The sequence below is a fragment of the Sapajus apella genome, unplaced genomic scaffold (assembly GCF_009761245.1).
Source record: "Sapajus apella isolate SASKATOON/1434 unplaced genomic scaffold, GSC_monkey_1.0 scaffold9, whole genome shotgun sequence".
Classification (NCBI taxonomy): Eukaryota; Metazoa; Chordata; class Mammalia; order Primates; family Cebidae; genus Sapajus; species Sapajus apella.
The window spans coordinates 20386924-20412705 of record NW_022436949.1 but is presented as its reverse complement, the minus strand read 5'-3'; the positions used below and the strand labels follow the sequence as shown (position 1 = coordinate 20412705).

At 38.0% G+C, this 25782-nt stretch overlaps 1 protein-coding gene across 7 annotated transcripts in view; it reads left to right on the top strand.

Annotated features, from left to right (window-relative positions):
• Positions 1 to 25725, top strand: part of KLF12 (Kruppel like factor 12) — a 636627-nt gene extending 610902 nt beyond the window's left edge. For 4 of the 7 annotated variants that reach the window (XM_032277276.1, XM_032277275.1, XM_032277274.1 and 1 more), the window contains one exon: positions 16108 to 25725. In XM_032277276.1, coding sequence (XP_032133167.1) covers positions 16108 to 16289 — 182 coding nt within the window. In that variant the 3' untranslated portion in view covers positions 16290 to 25725. The remainder of the gene's footprint in view (positions 1 to 16107) is intronic. The other 3 variants (XM_032277272.1, XM_032277271.1, XM_032277270.1) reach the window with 1 other exon arrangement.
• The last annotated feature ends 57 nt before the right edge of the window (positions 25726 to 25782 follow it).

Sequence of the window (25782 nt, the reverse complement as noted above, 5' to 3'; positions counted from 1 at the left end):
AAGAGTCAGTCTGTCCTTTGAAGCTTTAAAGCTAGGCATTGACTTCTCCTCTCTAGCTTGGAAAGTCGTAGATGACATCTTCTTTCAATAGGAGGCTGTGTCGTCTACATTGAAAATCTGTAGTTTAATATGGCTGCCTTCATCAGTGATCTTAGCCAGATCTTCTGGATCACTTGCTGTAGTTTCTACATCAGCACTTGCTGCTACAACTTGTACTTATATGTTATGGAGACAGCTTCTTTCCTTAAGCCTCATGAACCAACCTTCTCTAGCTTCTACAGCTTTCTTACCTCTCTCAGCCTTCATAGAATTGAAGAGTTAGGCCCTTGCTGTGGGTTAGGCTTTAGCTTTAGGGAATACGGTAACTGGCTTGATCTTCCACCCAGACCACTCAAACTTTCTCCAAATCAGCAGTAAGGCTGTTTGGCTTTCTTATCATTTGTATATTAACTGGAATAACATTTTAATTTCCTTCTGGAATTTTTCCTTTGCTTTCACAACTTGGCTAACTGGCTCAAGAGGCCTAGCTTCCAGCCCATCTCAGTTTTTGACATGCCTGACTCGCCAAGCATAATTATTTATAGCTTTTGATTTGAAGTGAAAGATATATGACTTTTCCTTTCACTTGAACACTTAGGGGTTATTGCAGGGTTACCAATTGGCCTAATTTCAATGTTGTTGTGTCTCAAGGAATGGGGGGAGCTCAAGAAGAGGGAGTGAGATGGGGTAGCAGCTGGTCAGTAATGCAGTCACAACACACAACATTTATCCATTAAGCTTGCCATCTTGGGTACAGTCCATGGAACCCCAAAACAATTACAGTAGAAACATCAAAAGATCACTGATCACAGATCACCATAAGAAATGTAATAAAAGTTTGAAATATTACAAGAATTACCCAAGTGTGACACAGAGATGCAAAGTGAGCACATGCTATTGGGAAAATGGCACCAATAACTTGCTCGACATCGATTGCCACAAAACTTTAATGTGTTAAACATGCATACACACACAATGTCTTCTAAATCCAATAAAGTACAGTAAAATAAGATATGCCTGTATATGCAAAAATAATATTAAGTTTTTTAGCAGTTTACTCTATTAGGTTATCTAAATCAACACTGACAACTATGTCTTGTCTATTCCTTGTGCCTATAATAGATTTCTTTTACAAGAAATAAATTTTTTTTCTTTCTTTTAAAAGCCATCAGCTCCAACCACATATATAATATTGCATTTATAAAAAAATTATAGGTAAAGATTTCTTGTACCTATAATTTCTTATAAACGCAATGTTATATGTGTGGCTGGAGCTGATGGCTTTGCTTGGGAGTAGTGTGTTTCTGATCACTGGAAGTGTTGAGGCACAGGCTGGAAATACAGGACAGAATCCATATTCTGAGGGTTGCACATACTTTTTCAAGTCTAAGAAATAATTATTCTATATTCATTTTCTTGATTTGGGCTCTTTTTCTAATAAATTGAAATGGCTTGAAAGTTCTCCCCACCCACTTTGCTTTTATTAATTTTGCTCTCTGTTTCAGCTTCTGCATCTGTGCCAGATAATTGATGAATGATTGAATAGGACGGGTTCAAGGAAAACCCTAAGACATGATCTGAGAGGCCTCCATTCAGTTGCATCTTAATTCTTTAAACAGTATCCAAAAAGCCATCTTGCTCCCCTATTTCCAGCTCACATTTCTCTGTCTCACAGCTACATCGAAATGGCCTTGTAAAACACCTGCCCAAAACCAAGATATGTCAAATCCATTCATCCACTCAGCAGAGAGATAGTTCCTATGTACAGGCATAGCATCCTTGAACTGTTACCAGTCAAATAACATTATTTTAAAAAAGAAAGAGTGAAATTCACTTGATTTTCTGTAACTAGTTCAAAATGAGCCCACACTGACTTCTGATTTATGATCATGTGTAAGATTTTACAACAGTGTCCAAAATGAAATCAAAACTAGTTCTATAGGGAATCAGGTTGGTTTGCATGCTCTTAGTAAATATCTTCTTAGCCTTACCTTTGCTTCAGGCATATTGAGCAAGTTACTTGTGTGTGACCAATAACAATTAATTTGGAGTTTGGGATTGTAACAGTTGACTTACGAGAGCCATGCACGCTATGGGAGGGGAGTAAGTATCAGTGAGAAACTTCCCTTGAGAAAGTTAATTTCACCTTTAATGTTTGATCTTTTTGTACCATATAAGTACCTGATCAGCCATCTTTTTATTTATGACTTAGACAGTAATTTAAACATTTGTAGGTACTTGAAAGAGGAACATTTTCTAGATATTAGCAAAGAATTTAGAAAAAGAAATGCCAAGAGTGCCTTTCTAAATTTAAAAATAAGTATATTTTCATGAATGTACAGTTCAGATAATAACATGAAGATATGACCAGGAATTTTTAAATGAGTTTATTAACACCTGCCTGTGCTTAATCAGGCACATTAAAAAGGAAAAAATATATCTCAGCCATCACATATGCATTATTGTCAGCAGGTTAATTATTTATGTCCATTGTCTAAATTGTGAGTCTCTGTACATGAAGCAGTTTACAGAGTATTTAAATAAATATTTATATTCCTAAATAAATATTAGACTTAAATGAATATGCATTGCCATTAAAATTAACAGAGTCATTTAAATCTGTGCTATACAAAACAATTATGCACTACAGATTCCCTCATGTTAAGAATTCTATTGCTTATTAACTGAGTTGCATTTGAATTTTAGAAGAAACTAATTTTGTGAATTTGGTTTTGCTGTTTAGAATTCTGTATTTTCTAAAAAAAATAAATGCTCTGGTGATATCTACAATGCAGTACAAGCAAATACCAGTCAGGCCTCAGTGATTCCTACAGCCACTAGATGGTGCCCCAGAACCAGATGTTGGGTCTAGTCTAGAAGAGTCTGAAAAGAAGAAACTAGAACTCTGGTGGTATGTATGATGACATGGCATTAAAATGGAACTGTGATACTGACAGTATCAGTGTTCTGCAGAATGTTAAAATTTAATGATGAAGTTTAAAAACGCAAAATAAAGATAAAATCAGATTTTTTTTCAAAGTAATTGGAATATGTAAAAATAGTCTGTTTCAAATGAATCTGGAAATATTTTCTATCCCCAGTTGACATACTGTTGTCTAATAAATTTGTGAGGGCCAGTAGCTAATCCTGTATAATATTCATTTTAATTCATGTGAAAACCATACACCTCTAACCTTAAAAATTAGTAAACTTAAGGTAGTCACATTTCTTAGGAATTATTAGTATCTGAATTTTGCACACAAAGGAAGTTTAATCATACAGATGCTTAAAAATATTAAGCAATTCTGATGTAATTTCCAAAGTACATTTTTCCCTACCTTTATGAAACCGCACATTATTTAATAATTTTTCTCTCTAAGAATGAAGCCTCTGTAATTAATATCAAATACTATAACATATTTATTACATTAATTATATTTGATTACATATTTGAAATGCACATACATATATGTACACACGCCCTCCACACAGAGCGATACTAAATGGCTGCAGATTTTGTCCTTTCTCACTTTCTTACTTGCCTCATCATTTCTTGCTGCTGTTCCTGTATTTCTTGCTTCTAATTTGAATCTTCATCTTCATTTACTAGATGAGATTCTGAAGTGATTTGAGGATATTCCTACAAAGAAAAGTAGGGGCTTTGTGACAGCCGTACATCCTGGTGGCCTTTTGTTCACAGGTGATTGTGGTTGCTAGATCTTAACTTCAGATGAGTGAATGCTGCTGTTCATGACTTCACATCTGTACTTATTAATTAAATAGCTCATTCCACCTAAAGCTGCATTTCAGACCACCCCCCCCATCTAGATTCCTTGTTAGATAACGCATAGGGCTTAGTGATGCCAAGATAATAAATCATTTAAGAGCACACTGACACTTTTCAAGGAAAACTTCTCTCCTGTAAGTTATAAGTCCTGATCAAAAAGCTCATGAATATGAGCTATACTGGTAACTTTTGAGACATAAGAAAATAAAATAGAAATATCACCAAACTTGAAGTCCAGAGACGAAAGTTTGAATCTGTCTTTGGCCCCTAGCTGGTTGGTGAACTTAAGACAAACTACTTAACTTGTGTGAATCTCAGGTTTTCTTTTTTACCTTTGAACATGGATGTAGCTCTTCGAGTGGTTTACATATTCTCATCATACGTGTAAATCCCTGGAAAGGAGCAAGGTTAGGGCACATGGACACGGGCAGGTATTAGGAAAGCAGTGGAGCCGAGATTGAAACTCTGGTTTCTCTCAAGCCTGTGCTTGTCCCTAAACCTGGTCTCAGACTAGTTTGCTGATAACCTACGAGTCCTGTCTTCACTAGAGCCATGCTCCTGTGCGTCTCCACTCAGCAGTACCTACCTGTTTAGCATCGGCCCTTCAGTGATGATAAAGTAATGAGAGAGCAAGAGACTTTAATCTGTTTTTAAGGATTTCATTTAACATACAGTGGTGTCTCTTCCCAGTCTACTCAAATTTTATTAGAAGCCAGTGAGAAGACGTGGACCAGAAGCATTAATCATCAAATAAAATTAAATAGTCTGCTCTTGAGTGCTTGTTTGGCACACAGCTCTTTGAACGTAATGGGTGCTATGTACGAATGAAGACGGCAAAAAGTTCTAAATCTGGTGGGAGAGATGGCCTCATTCATACATATCCGGCATGTAAAATAATATGTAATAGGAAAGCAGCGAGTGAGCTCTATGCAGGTTGCTATGGCAGCACTGAAGGGGTCATTGGTCCTGACTAGTGGGAGGCAGCAAGCATCGCCTGCCTATGTAAACCATCACGTTTCTGTGCCACCTCCAACGAGGAATACAAATAATTTGGATTGGTAACAAAATGCTTTGGAGGTATAGCACTTATTTTCATTAATGGAGAAGGGAGTCATTTTAACCTGTCATGGAGAGTTTTTGTTTAGAAACACATGCTTAAGATTTACAATGCTTGGAATATAGGCAACCATTCTGTACATAGTTGAGCAAATTTTATTTTAAAAGTTTTATCTTATTTTTATTTACAAAATAAGTTGATCTTTTTTCCTATATTTAGAAAAGACTTCTAAATCTATTATTTTTATTTTTATTATTTTTCTTTAACCCCATTTTAGCCTGACTCTGGAATATTTTTATTTTTATTTTTATTTTAAAAATAAGTTGACTTTTTTCCCTATATCTAGAAAAGACTTCAAAACCTGTCAATTATTACCTCATTTAAGTAAATAAATTACTAAATGAGTTGTGTTTCATAATTCTGTTTATGTTAGCACATAAATTATCAATGACAGTGCAAAGTTAAGGATGCCATGGGATTTTTATAGTGTCTTCGTTACCTCATTCTCCTTCCTTTGCTTTGGGGGGCTTTATTTTATCCATACATCCATCAAAGCTGGGTTATATGAAAGATATGGAATAATAATATCTTCACCCTTTCTACTTCCTCTTGTTCTGCCTAAGAATAACTGGATTTGACTGTTGGTCATCTTATCCTGAATGATAAAATTAACTGCTACTAATATAAAATTTGTGGTTTTAATGGAATTATTAAAGACAATAAGGAACTGTATTTTGGTAGAATATAGATTCATCATTAAAGGATATATAAAAATAGGGTCGGGTGCATTGGCTCACACCTGTAATGTCAGCAATTTGGGAGGCTGAGGTGGGAGGATCACCTGAGGTCAGGAGTTCTAGACCAGCCTGGCGAACATGGCAATATCCATCTCTACTAAAAATATAAAAATTAGCTGGGCATGGTGGCATGCCCCTGTAGTACCAGCTACTCAGGAGTCTGAGGCAAGAGAATCACTCGAACCTGGGAGGCAGAGGTTGCAGTAAGCTGAGACCATGCCACTGCACACCAACCTGGGTGACAGAGCAAGACTCCATTAAAAAAAAAAAAAAAAAGGTAGAAATAATGGATTCAGAATGCTTAAGATAATTCAATTAAAAATCTTCATAACTAAGAGTAATAGAATTGTAAAATATGTTTTAAATGTTAATGCTCATTTGAGCAACAAAATACAAGGTTCAGTCATATTATCATGTTACTAATTTTAGAGGTATAAAACAAAATATTTGCAGACTAGAACTGTAAGTGGCACTAGTATTAAATGATACTTTACAAATGTTTTTCTTTTCAAAAGTATATATTCAAATTCATTAGACAAGAAAATATAGAATAGATAGATTGCAAACAGTATATCCTCTCTTTGTCTCACTAAATAGATTACTCTTATGTTAACCCTACTATGTCCTATTTTTTAAAGAAAAGGGTAGTTTCATTCATTTGATCAACAAGTCTCTATTAGCACATAGCACTAATGTATTAGGCTCTGGGGTACAGTAATGAGAAGGCTCAAAGCCATCATCAGTATAGCACTGCTGAGTGGGACAGAGGAAAACCTTCAATCACTGTGGTGTGAAGAGAGTATCTCAGTACTGTGGGGCCCGCATGTGGTAGGATCCGATTATCTTTCAGAAAGTTTTCTTTCTCTATAGCATGGACAATAAATTGGAGTGCATAGGAGATAAGACAGAGAAACAGTCATTCAAAACTGGTCCTGGTAAAAGGTGGAAAAGGACCTAACGTGAGGTAGACCACCACTGTGGGGATAAACTGGGAGGACTGCTGGATAGATTTTAGAAGACAGAACTGGCAGATGTAATTAATCAGAGTGGGGTAGGCAGGGAATCACAGAGAGGGAAGAGTCCAAGAAATCTCTCCAACTGGAGACATTGATGACTGGGTACCTGAGTAGGTAGAGTTACTATTTTTCCAGAAAGCAAAACAGGAAGAAGAACATATTTAGGTGGTAAGTGCTGAGCAAGTTTTGGTCATGTTGAAGATGCTTTCAGTCCACCAGCTGGAAATGTCCTGTATCCCACTCTGGTGCCTAGGAGAGAGACTGAGGTATAGCTGCTTAGGAATCTTTCCCTTATGAGTTGTGGTGGAAGCCATATGAGCCAAGAGGAACATCTGCCAGGTGAGAAGTTAAGTCAAAACCTTGGGAAACATTTATGCAACAGGTAAAGGAAGAGGTCTCTGCAAAAGAAACTGAGGAAAAAGTAGCCAGTCACATAGGAAAATAAAGGACACTACGTAAAAATGAAAACTCAGAACAGCCACATAAAATATCACCTCTTGACTTTGAAATTTTTACTTACACTAAAGCTCACTTTTATTGTAGGATATTTTGGTTCATTTATATTGGATTTCTGGGTGAGAAGGGCTAGCCTGTGTGTTAACACCATTGTTTGTCCTGTAAGTGGTAATTCAAACTTGCAACCTCCATGCCCAGTTCTGACCAGATACCCTGGTTTCTTAACAGCACTAATTTAAAATGTTGAGATACAGGATGAGTGGTGATTGAGATACATGCTAACTGGGTCAGGACACTGGGTGAAGTGGGTCTAGGTATTGCAACTACTTCATTAGGAAGTTGTCAAAGTTAAATGAGGTAATATCCATAAAGCTCTTAGAGCAAAGTATGGTACATGGAAAGTACTATATGCTTTATCAAATCTTATTTTTATCAAAGATACTTATTAGAGAATATGCAATATTGTTTAGAGGAGGAAAGAAGGAACCCACTTGGTCTTTTTAATATATAATGAAAAAGATATTCAATTAATTCAGTCCAAGCAATTCAGTAGGATGGAGACTGCCGTATTGATTACTTATTTGATTGAATTGACAGGACCAAATGGATATCATAGAATAGATTGGTGTGCTTGGCCTATAAAGTAGTCTTTTACTTTACAATGTTAAGAAAATCAGCATCAGGATTGGCATCCACTTACCCCAAAACCATAATTAATTGCTGAGAAAATAGCAAACAGGACCCATTTTTACCTTTATATTATTTACATTTCTTTATAAAATCAGAAATACCTTGAATTTTGTAAATATAAAATTAAATAGCCTTTATTGAGTGCGTATCATTTCCCAGGCATGCAATGTGTTCATTTTTGAGTTTCACAACAGTGCTGTAGGAGTAAATGGTATTTCTATTTTATAGATGGGGAAACTGGGAAGCTTTCAGAAAGCTTAACTTTTGGGCCTTGAATTGAGTTCATATAGGTGAATTAAGCCTGTATATGGCTGAGTGCTCTTTCAGATTTCAAAACCTATGGTATTTTATGCTGCCTTAACCTATGAAGAGGTACAGCCACCTAGTCCATCTGTAGACAAGTCAGGGGTCTTATAATCTCAGCTGTTTCCTGGCCTTTGGGTTTCAGTTTCCTCATCTTGAAAGTACCTCATTTCCTTCAGATCTACATTCTGTGAACTTTCATGAACTAATGTAACAGAAACCAGAAGACAAGATAGGAATCTTGATTCTGGTTTTTTTTTTTTTTTTTCCTCATATGCAAATACCATTCCTCAAGGGAAACAGATTGTCACAGCCAATATGTTGAGCCTTGAATGTAATGAAGCTCATTTTTCAGTGTCTGGGGCCCCGTAATTTTATAAAAGTTAAACAGGGACACCTTTCAGAAATGCACTTCTGAACCTAGGAAAATGCCTGTGCTTCCTGTTGCAAAAGGTGTTCCTTTTCAGTTGCTTGGGAAAATAATAGAGAAGCTGATGAGAACATGGGTGTTTTGTTTAACACAGGCTTTTTCAAATTGCACATTCCTCTTATGTGTGTTGCTCACACGTCATTTTAATATGAAAGGGCACCTGTCTTTTGTCTCAGTACACATTTACCTTTCAGCATTTCAGATGGCGAAATGGGAGGTACCTGAAAAAGCTATTTTTGTTTGGTGGGTTTGGGAATCTATTCAATACCTGGTGTTTTCTTTAGACTTTATTCTGCCTTCTGCTGGGTAAATGTCATGGAAATGCACTTAGTGATTCTTAATCCTTTTCTTTAACCAAAATTGAAAGAGACAGCCGTTTTCGTAATAAATCAGTTGGTTATTTCAAGAAAAAACAAAACAAAACAAAACCCTGATGTGAGTTTTTATTTTCCCAGAACATTTATTCTATTTAAATAATACCTACATTTTTATATGCTGTATATACATACAAAGTTATATTTAACATGAATTCCAAACTGGAGTTAAAAGAGTGTTAGAATGAACAATAACACCCCCCCTTTTTTCGGGTATGTTGTCTTTTTTAACCTTTAGAAGACTATTTCACTTTAAAAAATAGATGCTCGTCCTATTAGTGTTGGTTAACAGATTTCTTTTTCAGAAGTTTTTCTGGTTTAGTCCAGGTTTTTTACAGAACTGGAGAAGCACATATTGTGCTGAAAATGGTCAGATTCTTTTTTTAAATACAAAAGCTGGAAATGGCCTAAGGATTTATCATGGGACATAGAGGCCATCCCTTCAGAATTGAAGACCTAGAAGTTAATAAACTATACATCAAGCACTGGCATGGTATCACCCAGCTAGGCACCCATTACCCAACTAGTGTCCTTTGATTTTTCTCTTTACATCAAAAATTTAATGTCTCAAGTTAACAAAGACAACAACAAAAACTTACTAAGATTTATTGGCAAAGCAACACACAGTACCTTTCTCTGTAAGTTTGCTGTTTCATAGACTTCATATAAGAAACCAAAATCAAAGATGATCAAGTTAAAGTGAAGTCAAAATTTTAGATTATTCAGAATAATAGTAAACACGTTTTTAAAGATTTTTGTCAAGAGGTATTAACTGTGTGCTTGTGAGTTAAACAAAAGGAGCAAAGAGGGTAAGCAGGCTATTTTTATTTTTAGCTTATTTTCAGAGAAAACAGTTTTGAATAACACATTTTCACATTCCTCTTATGTGTGTTGCAGAATTCACATACTTTTCAGAATTCTACTTCCAGCGAATTTAAGGAAACTGCATTATTTCTAAAGAAATTAATAGAAATCAAGTTTCTGATCACCATCGTTCAACCTGATGCAGAGTCACCCATGTGCAGTTGCAGCCCAGGCTCTGGGAGGGGTCTGACTCCGTTTATTGTCCCGGCCAACTCTTTTCATAGGAACATTTTCATGGAAAATTCACCTACCATTCTGTCCCTGCTGCTGACTTTTTAAAAATTAAATTTAGCTTTCTATTTTCAAGCAAGTTTTTAAAGGAAAGAAGGCAAAAAGGACAATTCTGTTCTTTATTATAGCCTTTCAAGGCTCAGTTAACATGCTACTGGATACCTTACAAACTTACTTATCATTCTAATTAGTTTTTGACTCTCATCATGAAGTTAGTTCCTGCTATCTTAATGTGATTATAAGATTGTATACTTTAAATTGCTTCAAAGCACAAATATAAGATACAGCGTGCCATTAAAACACAATGCAGCAGCTACTAAAATGTTTTGTATCCATTTCTAAAATTTGACTAGTCTAAGGAGAGCACTTACAGACTTTCTTTCTTTTTTTTTTTTAAATGAAATACTAGGCACTAGGTGGGTATAATGAAAGCATAGGTCTCCCTTGAGCTCTCTGGCTGGGCACAGTAGACATCTTCTCCTCCCCTACCCCATAGCTTAGCCTCTAATTTTGAGGAGAGATTTGAAGATCTTGTTTTCTTTTTTTTAAGCATGGTGAGAGAGAATGCTTAAACTCCAGTTTTATTAGTGGGGCAATGGGATTAAAGAATACTATGCATAAGATTTTTGGGGGATTGTAAAAGTATATGTTTTTATAAGGAACATTTCAAGGAAAATTCATGTTATCACTTAGATGATTAAATTTACTGTTTTCTAATACACTTTATTCTCCCTCCCCCATAGAGAAGGTTTGCATTCCTTATTATATGCCTTTGTTAGTTACTTAGCCCCAAATAACTTATAAATTTTTATTTTTTCCTTTTATTTATTTATTTTTGAGACACAGTCTTGCTCTATCACCCAAGCTGGAGTACAGTAGCACGATCTCAGCTCACTGCAACCTCCGCCTCCTGGATTCAAGTTCTGGTGCCTCAGCCTCTTAAGTAGCTAGGACTACAGATGCATGCCACCACACCCAGCTGATTTATTTATTTGGTAGAGATAAGGTTTTGCTATATTGCCCAGGCTGGTCTTGAACTCTTGGCCTCAAGTGATTGATCCTCTCACCTCAGCCTCCCAAAATGCTGGGATTACTGGCATGAACCACCACATCTGGCCTAGCTTATAATTTTCATATTGTTTTTATTGGTTTTATTCAAGGAGTAGGGAAGCATCTGCCTCTTATATTTCTCAGGCCTCTTCCCTTGCTTTTCACGATTGTCTAGTACACTTGATCACACTTCACAGGCTACTTTTCAAGTGTGGCACAGTTTCCCCACTCTACATTTGAGAGTTCAGACAAATCCTTGCTCTACCAGGTGCTGTTTTCCCTGCTGCTTCTGCCTTTAAAATATCCATCTTATCAACAGCTCCGGACGTCTTAGCTCCTACTTTCTGATCCTTCTCATATTGTGACCCCACTTCCCAGACTCGGTAGGAGGGTAACTCATCAATGTTCAGAGTGGCTTTTTTAACACAACTGTATTTAAAGGATCTGGAGGTGAGGCAGGGCGCCATCATGGTGGAGAATCCTTACTTTTCGTTACCAGGTAAAGTATAGAAAGTCACTCCTGAACTTCATACCTTGTGACCTTCGCCCTCATAGGTGAGGTTATTGTAATTTTTTAATGAGCAGAAGATTCTGAGGATATTTTTAGGTCTGATTAAGTTGGGTGAGCCTTTCTCAATTTTTTTTTTTTAGTTTAGTTTTTTTTTTTTTTTTTTTTTTTTTTTTTGAGACGGAATTTTACTCTGTCATTCACACTGGAGTGCAGTGGCGAGATCTCGGCTCACTGCAATCTCTGCCTCCCACGTTCAAGCAATTCTCTTGCCTCAGCCTCCTGAGTAGCTGGGACTACAGGTATGTGCCACCATGCCCAGCTAATTTTTTGTATTTTTTAGTAGAGATGGGGTTTCACCATGTTGGCCGAGATGGCCTCGATCTCTTGACCTCGTGATCCACCCGCCTCAGCTTCCCAAAGTGCTGGGATTACAGGCCTGAGCCACCACACCCGGCCTTCATTTTCATTTCTAAAAATTACTTATTTTTTGGCCAGGCGCGGTGGCTCATGCCTGTAATCCCAGCACTATGGGAGGCTGAGGTAGGCAGATCATGAGGTGAGGAGACTGAGACCATCCTGGCTAACACAGTGAAACCTGTCTCTACTAAAAATACAAAAAATTAGCCAGGGGCATGGTGGTACATGCCTGTAGTCCCAGCTACTCAGGAGGCTGAGGGAGGAGAATTGCTTGAAATCAGGAGGTGAGGTTGCAGTGAGCCAAGATCACACCACTGCACTCCAGCCTGGATGACAGAGCGACACTCCGTCTCAAAAAAAAAATTATTTATTTTTATATTTTGGAAGCAGGGTCTTGCTCTGTCACACAGGCTGGAATGCAGGTGCATGATTATAACTCAACTGTAGACTGGAACTCTTGGTCTCAAGCAATCCTTCCACCTCCAGCTTCCCAAATAGCTGGGGCTGCAGGTGTGAACCACTGCCCCTGGCTAAGTTTTCTTATTTTTATTGTTTTAGAGATGGAGGGGGTCTCACTGTTACCCAGGATGGTCTCGAACTCCTGGCCTCAAGTGGGGTCCTCCTGCCTCAGCTTCCCAAGTCGCTGGGATTATAGGCCTGAGCCACTGTTCTCAGTGGGTGAGTCTTTTAAGAGGATCCCTCATTTTGTGTTGTCCAGAAATCAATTTGAAGTATTAGAAATACCATGGGTATTTATTACTGAGAGGACTGTTAGGATTTGAATTGAGAATTCCAAGTTGAAAATAAGCGATTGAACTGTAACTAAAACATTCCCTCACCAACTCATTTCAAACTCCCAATATGTAATATACAACCCCAATTCAATAAGCTAACATATTCTTGAAGCTGACAAAAAGCAGAGATGGCCATCTCTTATAATCAGCGGTTAGCTAGCCCTTTCTATAGAGGACTGGATAGTAAAGATCTTAGGCATTGAAGGCCATACATTATATGTTGCAGCTGCTCAACTTCTCCATCTCTGGAAAACAGCCAGAAAAAAGTATAAATAAATAACTGTGGCTGTACTCCAATAAAAACTCATTTATGGATACTAAAATTTAAATTGTGTATAATTTTTATGCAGAAAGTATTTCTTTTGTTTTTTCAACCTTTAAAATTATAAAAGTGGGGACCACAGTTTACCACACCCTGCTATAGATTTTCAAGTGGAAAGGTCATAGCTACCATTATTAAATAGCCAACATAAAAACAAAAGTATGACTGGTGTCATTCCAAGGAAGAAATTAGGGAATTTTAAGTGACTAAACTGGAAATACAAAAACAGCTAGACAGCACCTGGGGTATAAACTGTCTCCACCTTGGGCCATACCAGCCTCTCACATCCTTGTTAAGATGAGCCTGGTGTTCTTGTCGCTCTCTCCTCCCCAGGTACACCCCCACCATGGAGTCCCTTCTTCTACTATCTGGAATGCCAATGGCAGGATCCAGCAGCTTAACTTTTCTCTCCCCATCCCCTCCTTCTTCTCCTTCCCTTTCCCTCCCCCTTTCCTCTCTCTTTTCTTTCTTTCTTTCGGGGTTGTGTTCTGCCACCCAGGCTGGAGTGCAGTAGCACAGTCGTAGCTCACTGCAGCCTTGAACTCCTGGACTCAAACAATGCTCCTGCCTCAGCCTCCCCCGTAGCTGGAACTGCAGGTGCATGCCACTGCACCTGGCTAATTTAAAAAATTTTTTCGGGGAGAGATACGATGTCACTTTGTTGTCCAGGCTGATCTCAAACTCCTAGCCTGAAGTGATCCTCCCACCTCAGCCTCCCAAAGTGCTGGGATTACTGGCATGAGCAACCATGCCCAGCTACTTATCTGATCCCATGTGCTACTTCCTCCATGAGAGAAACACACATCCTCCAACTACACAACTGAGCAATGCTCATCTCCAGTGAAGGAGATGCTTTATTCTTTTCTTTTTAGGCCTTACACTCTGTCTAGATGGTTCCATAGCAACACAGGAAATAGCTAAGAGATGGTTCTCGGTGACCAAATCCAACTAGCTCAGCTAAGTGTACCAAAGATGGATGTATTTTTGAAAAGATGAATTATATCAACTTATTAGAACCCATGCTTATAATATAAATTTCAAAAACAGATGACATGTAACACATAAAAGCATGTTAATAATTCCATTGATAAACTATATAGTAGATCTCCAATCTTTTTAAGTTAGGGGCTTTGGTGGCTTTTTTTTGTTTAATTTCTGTCAGACTTTGGTCAGTGGACATATGCAAATACAGTTTTGTCTCCATGGGACAACCACAGTGAATCAGAAGTTGAGGTTTGGTGTCAATCCAGGCAGTAGGCTTTTTCTTAAAAGGAGCCCTTTCAGAAAAACCTAGAGCAACCTGGGGCCACAATTAGTGCATCAGTATTTCTAGATTTAACAAGCCCGAACTATTCACTCTCTTCTGAAAGGGCTACTTGATCCTGGAAGGATCCACATAGACAGCATTGATTTAACAGTTGAATGAAAAATGCCGGGTCCAGTTCGGTCTAGTTTTCCCATGTAGGCTTTACCTGTACACCTCATTTATAGGGTCCTGTAGTTTTCCGTGTATGTTCCTGTGTGTGTGTATTTGTGTGTGTGTGTGTTGCAGATTTCTTAATACATTCTAGTACTTGCTTGGCAGCTATTCTAGGCTCCAGTGAAACTGAAACAGTAGAGGCAGAATAGTCCGAGATCTCCAAGTATTCAGAACCTGGTAGAGGAGAAGGGCATCTAGAGAAAACCTTTATGGTGTATTGTGATAGGTGATGTAACAGAAATAGGAAGTGAATGATTTGGGAGTGCCTAAGAAAGTAACACTAACTCTGTCTGAGGATGTGGCAGCATTTAGTTGGGATAAGAATATCCTTTCCACTGTAAAATAGTGAAAAGCGCTGGATTGAGAGCCATGCATGTTTTTACTGACTTTGAGTAATGTTACTACCTTGAGCCTCAGTTTTCTCATCTGTAAAGTGGGTTCAGCAATACTCTGTAGCTTCCTGCATGGGGAACAGCAGAGATCTCCCTTCCCTATCTTAGGCTCTTTTCACCAGAGGCCATGTGTGACCAAGAAGCACAATGTAGATTGCTGGGTGTAAGGGGCAGAAGAGAGATCAGTTTTTGTGGGGTTGTGTGGGGACAAGCCTCCCATTCTGAATGCGAGCCAGGAAAACAGCACACCTGGGTCAACCATTGTCCCACTCCCCCTGGGAGCTCATTTGGACAATGGGATAGTGTATCTTTTCCCAGCACAGCCTTTGCATATTTTACTGTCCTTACAAGTTGACTAAGGGACCTGGTCAAATTACATACTTCTTCAGACAGCTTTTCTCTGTGCATTTTAGCTTTAGGACCAACGTGCTGATTTCTCAGGCCTTACCCCAATTCTTAAATCCTGTAAACTTTACGCTATTAAGGTATCTAGGATTTCCCCCCAAAGGACAAGGAAAAAGTACATATCTGTGAATAATGGGTACTTAATACCTGATATCTGGGGGTAATAGAGTACATTATCTTTCAATAAAATTTTGTGTATATTCTTGGACATTGTGTTTTAAAATAGCCTTCAGCCACCTAAGTGATGCACAGTCCGGGGGGTGGCGGTGAGGGGGCACCCCTCACCATGTTATGTTGAAACAAAGCATAACTGATTGCCCTTAAGAATTCTTTATGACTTTCAGCCTTCAAATCAAATCAAACTGGGTAAAGCTTTCATACTTTCTTTTTAGTCTGCTGGTGGTGATATGTCCAGTGGCAATCAATTCATGCCCTTTGATATTTTGATGGCAAAGTCTTATGGAGGAGACCAGTGTTAACTAGCTTGCCAGATGTCACAGCAGGCAAAACAAGATTGAAACCCTCACCTGTCTGACCAGCCCTGCTGGTGGGATGGTAAGGTTTCCCGACAAAGATTTACTAACTGGAAAATTCACTGAGAACACCAGCTTCCTGACATAGAGCACTGGCCTGGTTGTTATGGCAAGGTGATGGATGGAGCGCCAAAGCTTGTGTTCCTTTGTTTCTTCCAGGAGAGAAACCCTACAAGTGTACCTGGGAGGGCTGCACCTGGAAGTTCGCCCGTTCGGATGAACTGACGAGGCATTACCGCAAACACACGGGAGTGAAGCCATTCAAGTGCGCGGACTGTGATCGCAGCTTTTCCCGGTCAGATCATCTGGCTCTGCACCGCCGGAGGCATATGCTGGTGTGAGGAATGCTACCTGTCCAGCTGAGCGTAAGAGCTGGATCTCTTAGCGGCACCCAATTCAGCAGGGCTGAACCCCCTTCACAGTGTTAACACAAAAGGGCATCACCATCCCACGATGTCTGAAACCAGAGCAGGAAAAAGAAGGCACACTTCTTTTGGTCTGAAGGTAACCCCCATCATGACTTCACGAGAACCGTCTTTACATGGGCCTGGGAGCTCAGTGACGCAAATGCTGAAGAGACAGACATTGTTTTCCGTGCTGTGTCCTCTGCCATTTAAAGATGTTTGTAGCTTGTACATTTTCTGAGCTGTCAGACATTTTGTTATTGATACCTTAAAGGTCACCTACCACAAATTGATGGCTAGAGCAAGACCTTTTAAATTTGGATGAATCTCCCATCATCCCACCCCTTAACCCCTTTTTACAGAAATTTAAGTTACAATCTGAGTAAGCTAGAACACACATCCAATCTGTTACCAGCAAGCAGCATGAAAGTAGAAACGAAGAAGCAGATGGAGAGGTCCCATTACCTGCAAAGAAAGGGCACTCAGGCAGCCCTTTGCAATCGCGATGGCGGCCACTAGATATCACTCGCAACTTGTCATTCTGCCATGCCCTGAAGAAAACCAACATTGAATCTTTCATTTGTTTGTCGTTGATTGTTTTTGTTTTGTTTTGATTCTGTTTTGTTCATCTGTTCGAGCAGAGGGGCAGTTGAAGTCTCGTCCTGGTCTCTGCCCTGGCATGGACTGGCACAGAGGTGTTCTGTAGTTGAATAGGAAGAGCCTGTCTAAAAAAACTACTGCCCCACTTCAAATTGCAGTGTTCTGTCACCTAGGCATCATCTCTTCCTGCCCCTAGTATTTGATTACAAGGAACCAGGGGAAAAAAACTTTCTTAGACACACTGGCACCAAGGTAAGAGGTGGGGCTGCCCAGGCAAAGTCAGTGAACATGAAAAATCAGACAAAGCAGAGATGGAAATAATGCGCCTCTTGAGGAGAAAAGCAATAATGAATAAAAGGACTTTCCTACAATAACTTCACTGAGGACTCACGTTACCAATTTTCATACTTACTAAAGGGATTGTAAAAAACACCCCAGCATTTTAGGTGTCTTGGTTCCATTTACAGCACTGAGGTAATCTTTCTGCTGTTTGTTGTCCTGCTTGGTTGAGTACCACAATTAAAGATTATGCTCCCCTTTTCTTGTTTGAAAACAGTTATTTGGTGACTAGAAAGGCAAGGGAGGCATAGCTGGGAATTAACTCTTTGGTTAATGGGTCAGTTCTCCTTGGAATTGAATCAGTGGAAAGAGAATGCTTCCCATAGAAAGCCTGACATGGTGCTAGTTTCCTCTCTTGGAGAGCCAAGGATAAGTGACTCTCCAATAGGTTCTTCTGTACAGATTTCATTTTCTAAACTGTATCAGGACCCACGGTCCTGCACTGGCATCTGCAGGGATATTGAACCCACTCATCCTGTGCAGAGGATGAGAGGAAGGTGTTAGTTCCATCAACCCCCTAAAATTATGAACCTTTTTGCAACTAGCAAAGTATACAGTAAACAAGCAATACATCACCAACAAGCATTCTTTCAGAAAAATTACCATATTTTTGTGCCCACTACAAGCTGGGTTTTTTCCAGCTTTCTGTGGCTGAGGGGCTTGGTGAGATTTTTTTGTTGTTGTTATTGTTGTTGTTGTTAGAATTTTTTATAGCTTAGATATAAAAGGTCTCCACCAAAGACCTTTGCAATATATTTTAATTACAAACACTTGATTTTGGGGATTGCACATATTAACCTCACAATATTACTAGCTCATTTTTAAATGTCTGGACATTCTGAAGTAATTTCCGGTTGCAGAATTATCCTTTTTAGGATCATCTTCTAATTCAGATAATCTTGTTCTGATGAAGCGAGAACTATGAACATTGAAACAAGGACAATTTGTGTTGGATGGTATTCAAAGGCATTTTTTAAAACGTTAAGCAACAGTATAATGATTTTCAGGTCAAATTATGGCTTCAAAAATATGTGCTCTATATTGTCTGCCAGATCTCAAAAATTTATCGGCAATTTCCCTCCAACAAGGGCTGCAGTTCTAGTGATAAATAGCATCTTCAGCTACACAGTCTACTACTACTCACCAGCCAGTAGGGTTTTTACCACCTGGAAAGCTTTTTTTTTTTATCTGTACTGTATGCAACTCTGACTTCACATTACCTGTGACCATTTGGAATTTAAAAAAAGGTCTCTTGTTGCATGCCAGCGTTGGTTACTAGTCAGTGGCAGAGAACACAGACAGGGACACACACAGCCATGAACCCCCTGGTGCTAGAGCAGCACCTCGTTGGCAAGTAGTCGGGGCGCATCCCTCAAGTGAAGTGTAGATTTGAATTTAGTCTTGCTTGCTCTCATAAAAAAAGCCAGTTCTTTTCTCTGCTGAAAGATGTCTTAAGAGTATTACAGGTAGACTTGGTTTTTAGAATTCATAAAACTGACAGGCAGAGGAAGCTTCCTGAGTGACAGCTTGGTTTAAATTTAGCACAGAACTAAATGAGTTGCACTTTTCTAATAACATAGGATGGATTTGGGGAAGGGAGCATTTTTCCTCATCCTCTGAAAATGGAAACCAGACCGAGATGGTAAGTTAACTGATAAAACCTGTCAGCATTCCATCATTTTCCCCTTTTGACATATCAGTACTTCTAAGAAGGGATCTAAGCACAAGTAAGTGAGTGAGTCCCTGGCCTAGCCTCAGGAACTGAAACTTCCTTGGGGCTTGTCTTAGGACATGGCAAATTCTCCTTGGTGAGTTTTCTAAAAGTATTTCCCCATGGAAAGGAAAAAGTGGTTTGGGACAGAAAGAAATGGAATGTCTTCAGTCATGAAAAAAACCTCCATTTCATCTCATGTCCATTACTAGCCTCTTTCAAAAAGCACAGTGCATCATGAGCAACAGAAAAGCAGTAGAATCCTAAAGAACTTATCAGTTGTTCCCTAACTAGAGGCATTCTTTGATTTTAAATTTTAAGCTGTTCAATTTGCAGCTGGGGATATGTGCATGGTTGAGAATGTGTACACATAGAGCGGTTAACCCCTTAAGCAGCTGCAGTAGACCTGATTTTCTGTTTGCAGTATAGAGATTGATTTCAGGGGATTTACATTATTTGAAAAGTTATGATGGTCAGCCTTTAAGGTTTTAAGAATCTCTTTTCATGCTCTGATCTTAAGTTGTTTGGAAAAAGATTCACACTTCTGCATCCACATCCACCTCTGCCCTCATCCTGTCAGTTGTGTGTGGACTCTGAGAAGCCTGCTTGATAACTTGCCTTAAGTTCTATTAAGGCAGTTAGACTGAGATTTCTAATGACTTTCCCATGAAGATTATACTTCTGCCTGGCATCATTTCTACAAAACACTATAGGACACTGGTTTTCAAAAGCAGTTGAGTAACAGCAACATACACAACATTAAAAAAAAATGAGCACTTTTCATTCACTTGAAAGCTTAAATGGGAAATAGGAAGATGATTGTCAGGGGAAAAACTTACAAAATGCTACAGTGTTTACAAATGCCAGTTCCAGGTGATTAGAAAGGCCATTTTCATTATGGTTGGAATTTTGAATAGCTTATGTAAAGATTGTGTTCATTTTTATACAATTCTTTTTGACTTTCAATTGCCATTTGTGTTTTAAACATAATTCTGCACTTTGAAATCAGTTCATTAGAATGATAACATTTATATGGATAAAGATGCAGTATTCCTTATTGTGTACTTTATTTATTATACTTACCAAAGCTGCAACTGAATAAATATGGTGAGGTGAGGCCTTCAAATGTATTAATACGCCTTTGTTATGTTGTTATGACTGCTTAGAAATGTAGCCATGATATTGTTCTAAAGGTGTCTTGACATTTATAGTGAGGATTGACAGAAATGAAGCAGTATTAAGAATACCAGCATCCATGTTACAGTCTGCATATAAGACTGAATGTGAGATAACTCTTCCGAATCAGAATAGGCCCAGAAAGCCTTAATATTCATAGTTCATAAGCCAGTGTCAGATTTCGCTCTTCAGTGATGCCTGTCGACTTAGCAGGTAAATGTATTCTAGAATAAAACATCATTAACCAAATCTCTTCCTTTAGTTTTTCTGAGATAGTGCATCCCATAAAAAAGTCTCTTCAATTTGATTTGGCTTTAGTTTAGAAAAGGGGTTTGGTAAGTCATGTCTTCCATATGACATTTCTACTCATTCCCACACTGCCTTCCACTGAACCTGTACAGACAGCCCCCACACATGCACATGTGTATACACAACTGTATATGCAGCAGCCAGTGGGCTAACAAATATCAACAAAGAACTTTTTTAAGAAGAATTTGTAATAATCCATGCTGTCTAGAAATGTGAGTTACATACCTTATTAGGAAATCGGCTTATAGTACTATATATGACTCTGCCTGCATTTTATAGTTAATAAATGTACATAAAAATTACTATATTTTCACAGTTTCATTATAGAATAATGTCTGTTTAGTAATCCATGTCCATTGGTACTTTAAATATGCTAATTACTGAGCAATTGCAATAGAAATCCAGATTTTCTTAAGAAAATGAAATAGAAGGATACTGCATCTTTAAAAATAGAGTGAAGATATTTTACTGTATTCGTAACATATGTGATAGTGGAAAAAGTATTTTCAAACTCACGGATTTTACAGAGGTTGTAAATAGTTTGATGAAGTATGTTGGGAAAAAGAGCTTCTAGTTTTCATCACAATGAAAAGTAAAAACTTGTTCAGATATGCCTTGTATATCTTACACACAATGAGCAATATTGCCATGGGAACTCTGTCCAACTTTGTCAGAGCACGTTCTTCATGTTCTGTTCAAAATTGTGGCCACTTGTCACTGTTTAGCCAGGATGGTTTAAAATATAATGAAGTCATTTTAAGTTGCAGACAACTGATTCCAAACTAGTAATATCCTTTTCTGAAAAGGGCAAAACAGCTGCACAGCATTTTGCTTGTATGAAAGAGGAGCATCTTACAATTGTTCTCTTTTCTCAGTATCTCCCTCCTCAGCAGAGTGGTTCTTGATGAAACAACTACACAGGTGTTTATTCTTGTGTAATTCCAGAGATATAGGTGTAACTACATGTTGACAAGATTAAGTGTTGTGGATATGACCACATGCTGAATGAATTTATACTGGCAATAGGAATAAGCTAATGCCCATTTTCAGAAATAAATTAAATGCTGAAAGTGCCTGTCAGTAAACATTATGACCAATGAGATCTTCCTATACTTTTACACAGCAATAACTCTTAATTAGACATTAGGGCTTTTTTCTGCACATGAGAAAACACACACACACAAACACAAACACACACACACACGGAGTAAATGCACGGACATAGTAAATCAAATCTGTTCACATGCCCGCCAAACAAGCTTTTATATATTTCAAATGTACCTAATCATGTTTACATTAACATTTCTTAATTTGGTCTTTCTAATTTCCAGATAAAGAGTTGACTGTCATTTGCCCCAATCTTATGAAACAGTATGTATGATTTTAAAAGTTTTGCTCAGTTAAAAACACCAATTTATTTAGAGCAAAAGACTGAAGGATATTTGTTTGCTTGTTTCATTTTATCCACTCATATCAAACGCACAAATTCATCTTTACATTTCTTCATTCCCTTTTCACCTAATATTACCTATTATCATCTAAGGCTCATTTGGGAATGAATATTGACAGAATCATTTTTCTCCAAAAAGTCTATTGAAGTACTACTGACACTTAGTAAGCCTAGCCTTTAACCTATTTTGCATTTAGTCCTAAAAATTACCAGATTTACATTTAGAAGCTCACAGGTTTTTTTCCTGTAATTTTTGTACTGTTAAAAGTAGAGTCATGAATAGAAGAAATATGCAATGAGACTCTGTGAATAGACATGAACCCTGGGAATTCTCCAACCCTGCCATCTCAGAGCACAGATTCACCCAAACAAGCTACTGAGGCTATCAGCAAAAATTATACTCATGGAGAGTCACACATTGGGTAAGGGCAATTTTAAAAGTAGGACTGTGATTAAACATTCAGACTTTAGACTTCCGTGATGGACTCAGACCACAGGCCTCGAAAACCAGCCACTGTTTTCTCCTCCCAATGTTAGAAAGAAGGGAAGGGAGAAGATCAGTGTACCAGGATGAGGGGGTAAAATAACCAATTAAGTGTCAAAGGGAAGCTGCTGGGTTCCTTAATCTCACTGAAGTCAAGTCTTCTGACTGGGCTTCTTTCCATGTGTTATCTGAAAGTACTAAAGTACCTTGAAAGGTTTACACATTCAGCAAACCATGAAAATAATAGCTATTCTTTATTAAACACTATGTGCCAAGCACTAGGCCATGCAATTTTTAGATCCGTTACTTCCAATCTGTACAACATTTCTACATTTTATGGATGGGAAACAGAGGCATGAGAAGTGTGGCTGAGTTGTTCATGAATGTAGAAATAGTAAATGGCAGAGTGGGAATGTGAAACTGCCTATCTCTGACCTAAATAGGCCTGCCTGTAATTTTTCCACTCCACCACACTGCACGTGGGTTTCCCAAAACCACCGTCCCAGATTCCTGAGTCTCAGTAATTTTATTATGGACAACATGCATGAGTAGTCATCATATATTTCAAATGAAATATCGGGACATGATATAACACAAGACTTAACAGCGGTACTGAATATTTGAAATCAGTCCTCTCCTGGAAAATCATGCATGAAGGATTGTTATAAACAAACAATAGCAACCAGTTGTCTCCCAGAACTTCTCACTTTTCTCCTAAATGTCTGGCCTGGAGCTCCAAAATCATCCAATTACTTAGTGGCATTTTAGCCTGAGTACACTCCCTCAGTTCCTCCACTCTTTGAATGCCTTTCCACCAATATAGACATTCTAGAACCTGCCTCAGATGCATTTGAAATGTTCACCCCCATGGAACTAGTTATTAATGTCAGAGCCCACTCTTGCCATTGTTAATGGGGTGGCGATCAAACATTCAGATGATGATCAAGGAGACATCATGGATAATTCTTTTTCTGATTCCTCGCTTAACAGCAGCTCCGCGTCAGAATGTTTTAAATAGTCTTATAAATAATTTGTTTATAGTATTGTTGTTAGTTTAATTGAATTTTATGTAAGAAGCTGTCCAACATCAGAGAAATGAAATTCCTCCCGCTTTTCTGTGTAGGACAAGGTCTCTGACAGTATTGATTCATGGAAGTACTAATGGACTTAGAAAACATTAAGAGAATGTCATTTCTCGTAGCATTTCTGTTTCTGAAAATGAATCTCCTGAATTATGATCTTTCTCCCTGTTACTTGGCTGGGGAAAGAGATAAAAGCTGTATAAACAAATTCTCTTCCAAGCTGAAAGCAAGTGTTCCGTGTGCCCAACCTGCTGCAGACTGGGGCTCTTCTCAGTTAATTGGGTTTCACAAGCAATAATTTCTCCACAACAAAAACCACAACTTGTGAGTTGAACAGAGGTGAATAGTGGAAACAGTCACCTCAGTACTTTTCTTTCTGGATTTCATCTCTAGAAATTTGAAGTGTTTGAGACAAGCGTCCACCCTTTGTGCAAGGCAAGACCCAGTGAATGACTCCTTGTGTGAATTATTGCATCTTGTTCCAAAGCAGGTTCACCAAGACTTTCACAGAGATTCATTTTTGTTGAGAAATAAGGGTCAGTAGGAGGATGGAATTTGGATCCAAATCTAGTGATAAAAGTGTCCAAGCAATCAAAAAGTAAGGTATTTTTGGGACATACCAACATCTTCCCTTTCTGCTAATTTCATGCTCCAAAGATGTGGCAAAAAGAAAATCATAGAAAATGCTTTTGCCCTACTTGTGTTCTAGTTTTCCCATGGCAGAATTTTGTAATTACATCCAGACTGTAGTGTATATTTTGTTCCTCAAACTTTATCACATTGGATGGATATTGTTGAACTGGGGCACTGGTGCCTATATTCAAGGCTCTTTCCTATCAACGTGTCTGTCCACAATTTGTTGTGTTTCAAACTTCATTTTGAAAACTCACCGTCCCCCCAAGGGATAGTGACTGTATTGTTTTGTTCATGTCTGTGTGGGACACATTGCATCACATGGCAAACCAACTCTCTGTGGATGTGAGATAAGTACTTATAAAACCAGCTTGAAAACATCGTCTTATGTATTATGTCATCCTGCATAATAATGCAATTATGTGTATCATAACATGCTCATTTAAAAAAAGAGAAACCAGCAAATTCATGTTTGTCCATAGAAGAATGTACTCAGAACTTTGTGTTGTGAAACGATGAGAACAGACCACCTTGAAGATACCCACCTGCCACTTAAAATGAGTTAGTTATAATTAGTAGTAGTCTAGACGTTCTTGGTGTGTGGGGGTCAATTCTAACGTCATGTTCTTTTGAATAAATCTCTCAGTCATATTTGAAAAAAATACATGAAAATAAAGAAAAATATCATCTTTGGCCAAATCAAGCAGGCATCTTTTTTCTTCTCCTTGACGTTTAACTCATGATACATGGTGATTAGATCACATGAGCTTTCCGTGTAAAAAATACGAAAACATCTTTAGTTTACAAAACAGTTATTCTAGGCTTGAAGCCTCTGAACAGCAAATTGAATAGATGGGCTGTATCTGATTTGCTTTATGGATGTAATTTTACAAAAGACTCTTGGGTCTCTGACCCCAGAGAGTTAAGAGTGCCCAGAGGAGGTCCTACACATTAAAGGGTAAAGCCCCCCTGTGATACTGGCAAGCAAATGTGTTGAGTTCTTAAATCTTCATTTGGTTTTCTGTTCAGGATTTTAATTGCAAATGAATTTATTTCTCCAGTTTATCTAAAGATCTAATTTCCCAATAGTTTCCTCTGCATTTATATACTCTGTAGTGTTTAGGCAACCCCTGTTATAAGTTTATTAATATTATGTAAGTGTTGTTCTTGTATTTATGTATAGTGTATGTATTGTAAATATACTCAGAGCTTTTTTTCCTTTTACTGTAAAATGGTGATTTTTTTTTGCCCTATGATTATGTAAAGGGAGACCCTCCTAATGAGATTCTCTCAGAGGATGATTATTCCAGTCTATTCTCAGAGATTTAAATGAACAAGTGTTATTGTTTTTAATGGTGTCTCAGACATATTCTGTTGGTGCATTGCTTTTCTGTATTCAACTTTCCTATGAATTGAGCTGTGAACTGAAATAGAGTTTAAACCTTTAACTGTATGCATTTGTATAATTATCTGAATGAAGGCATGAAGGTTAAATAAAGCATTTTGTATGGAACAAAACTCCCTAACTGACTCAGACACTTTGGAAATCATAGTTATTAACCATTCTCATTAAACCTTTGTTATGAAAAGTTTTACCATTTGTGTATAGTAATTTAAAACACAGAACAAAATAGAGTCTATTCTAA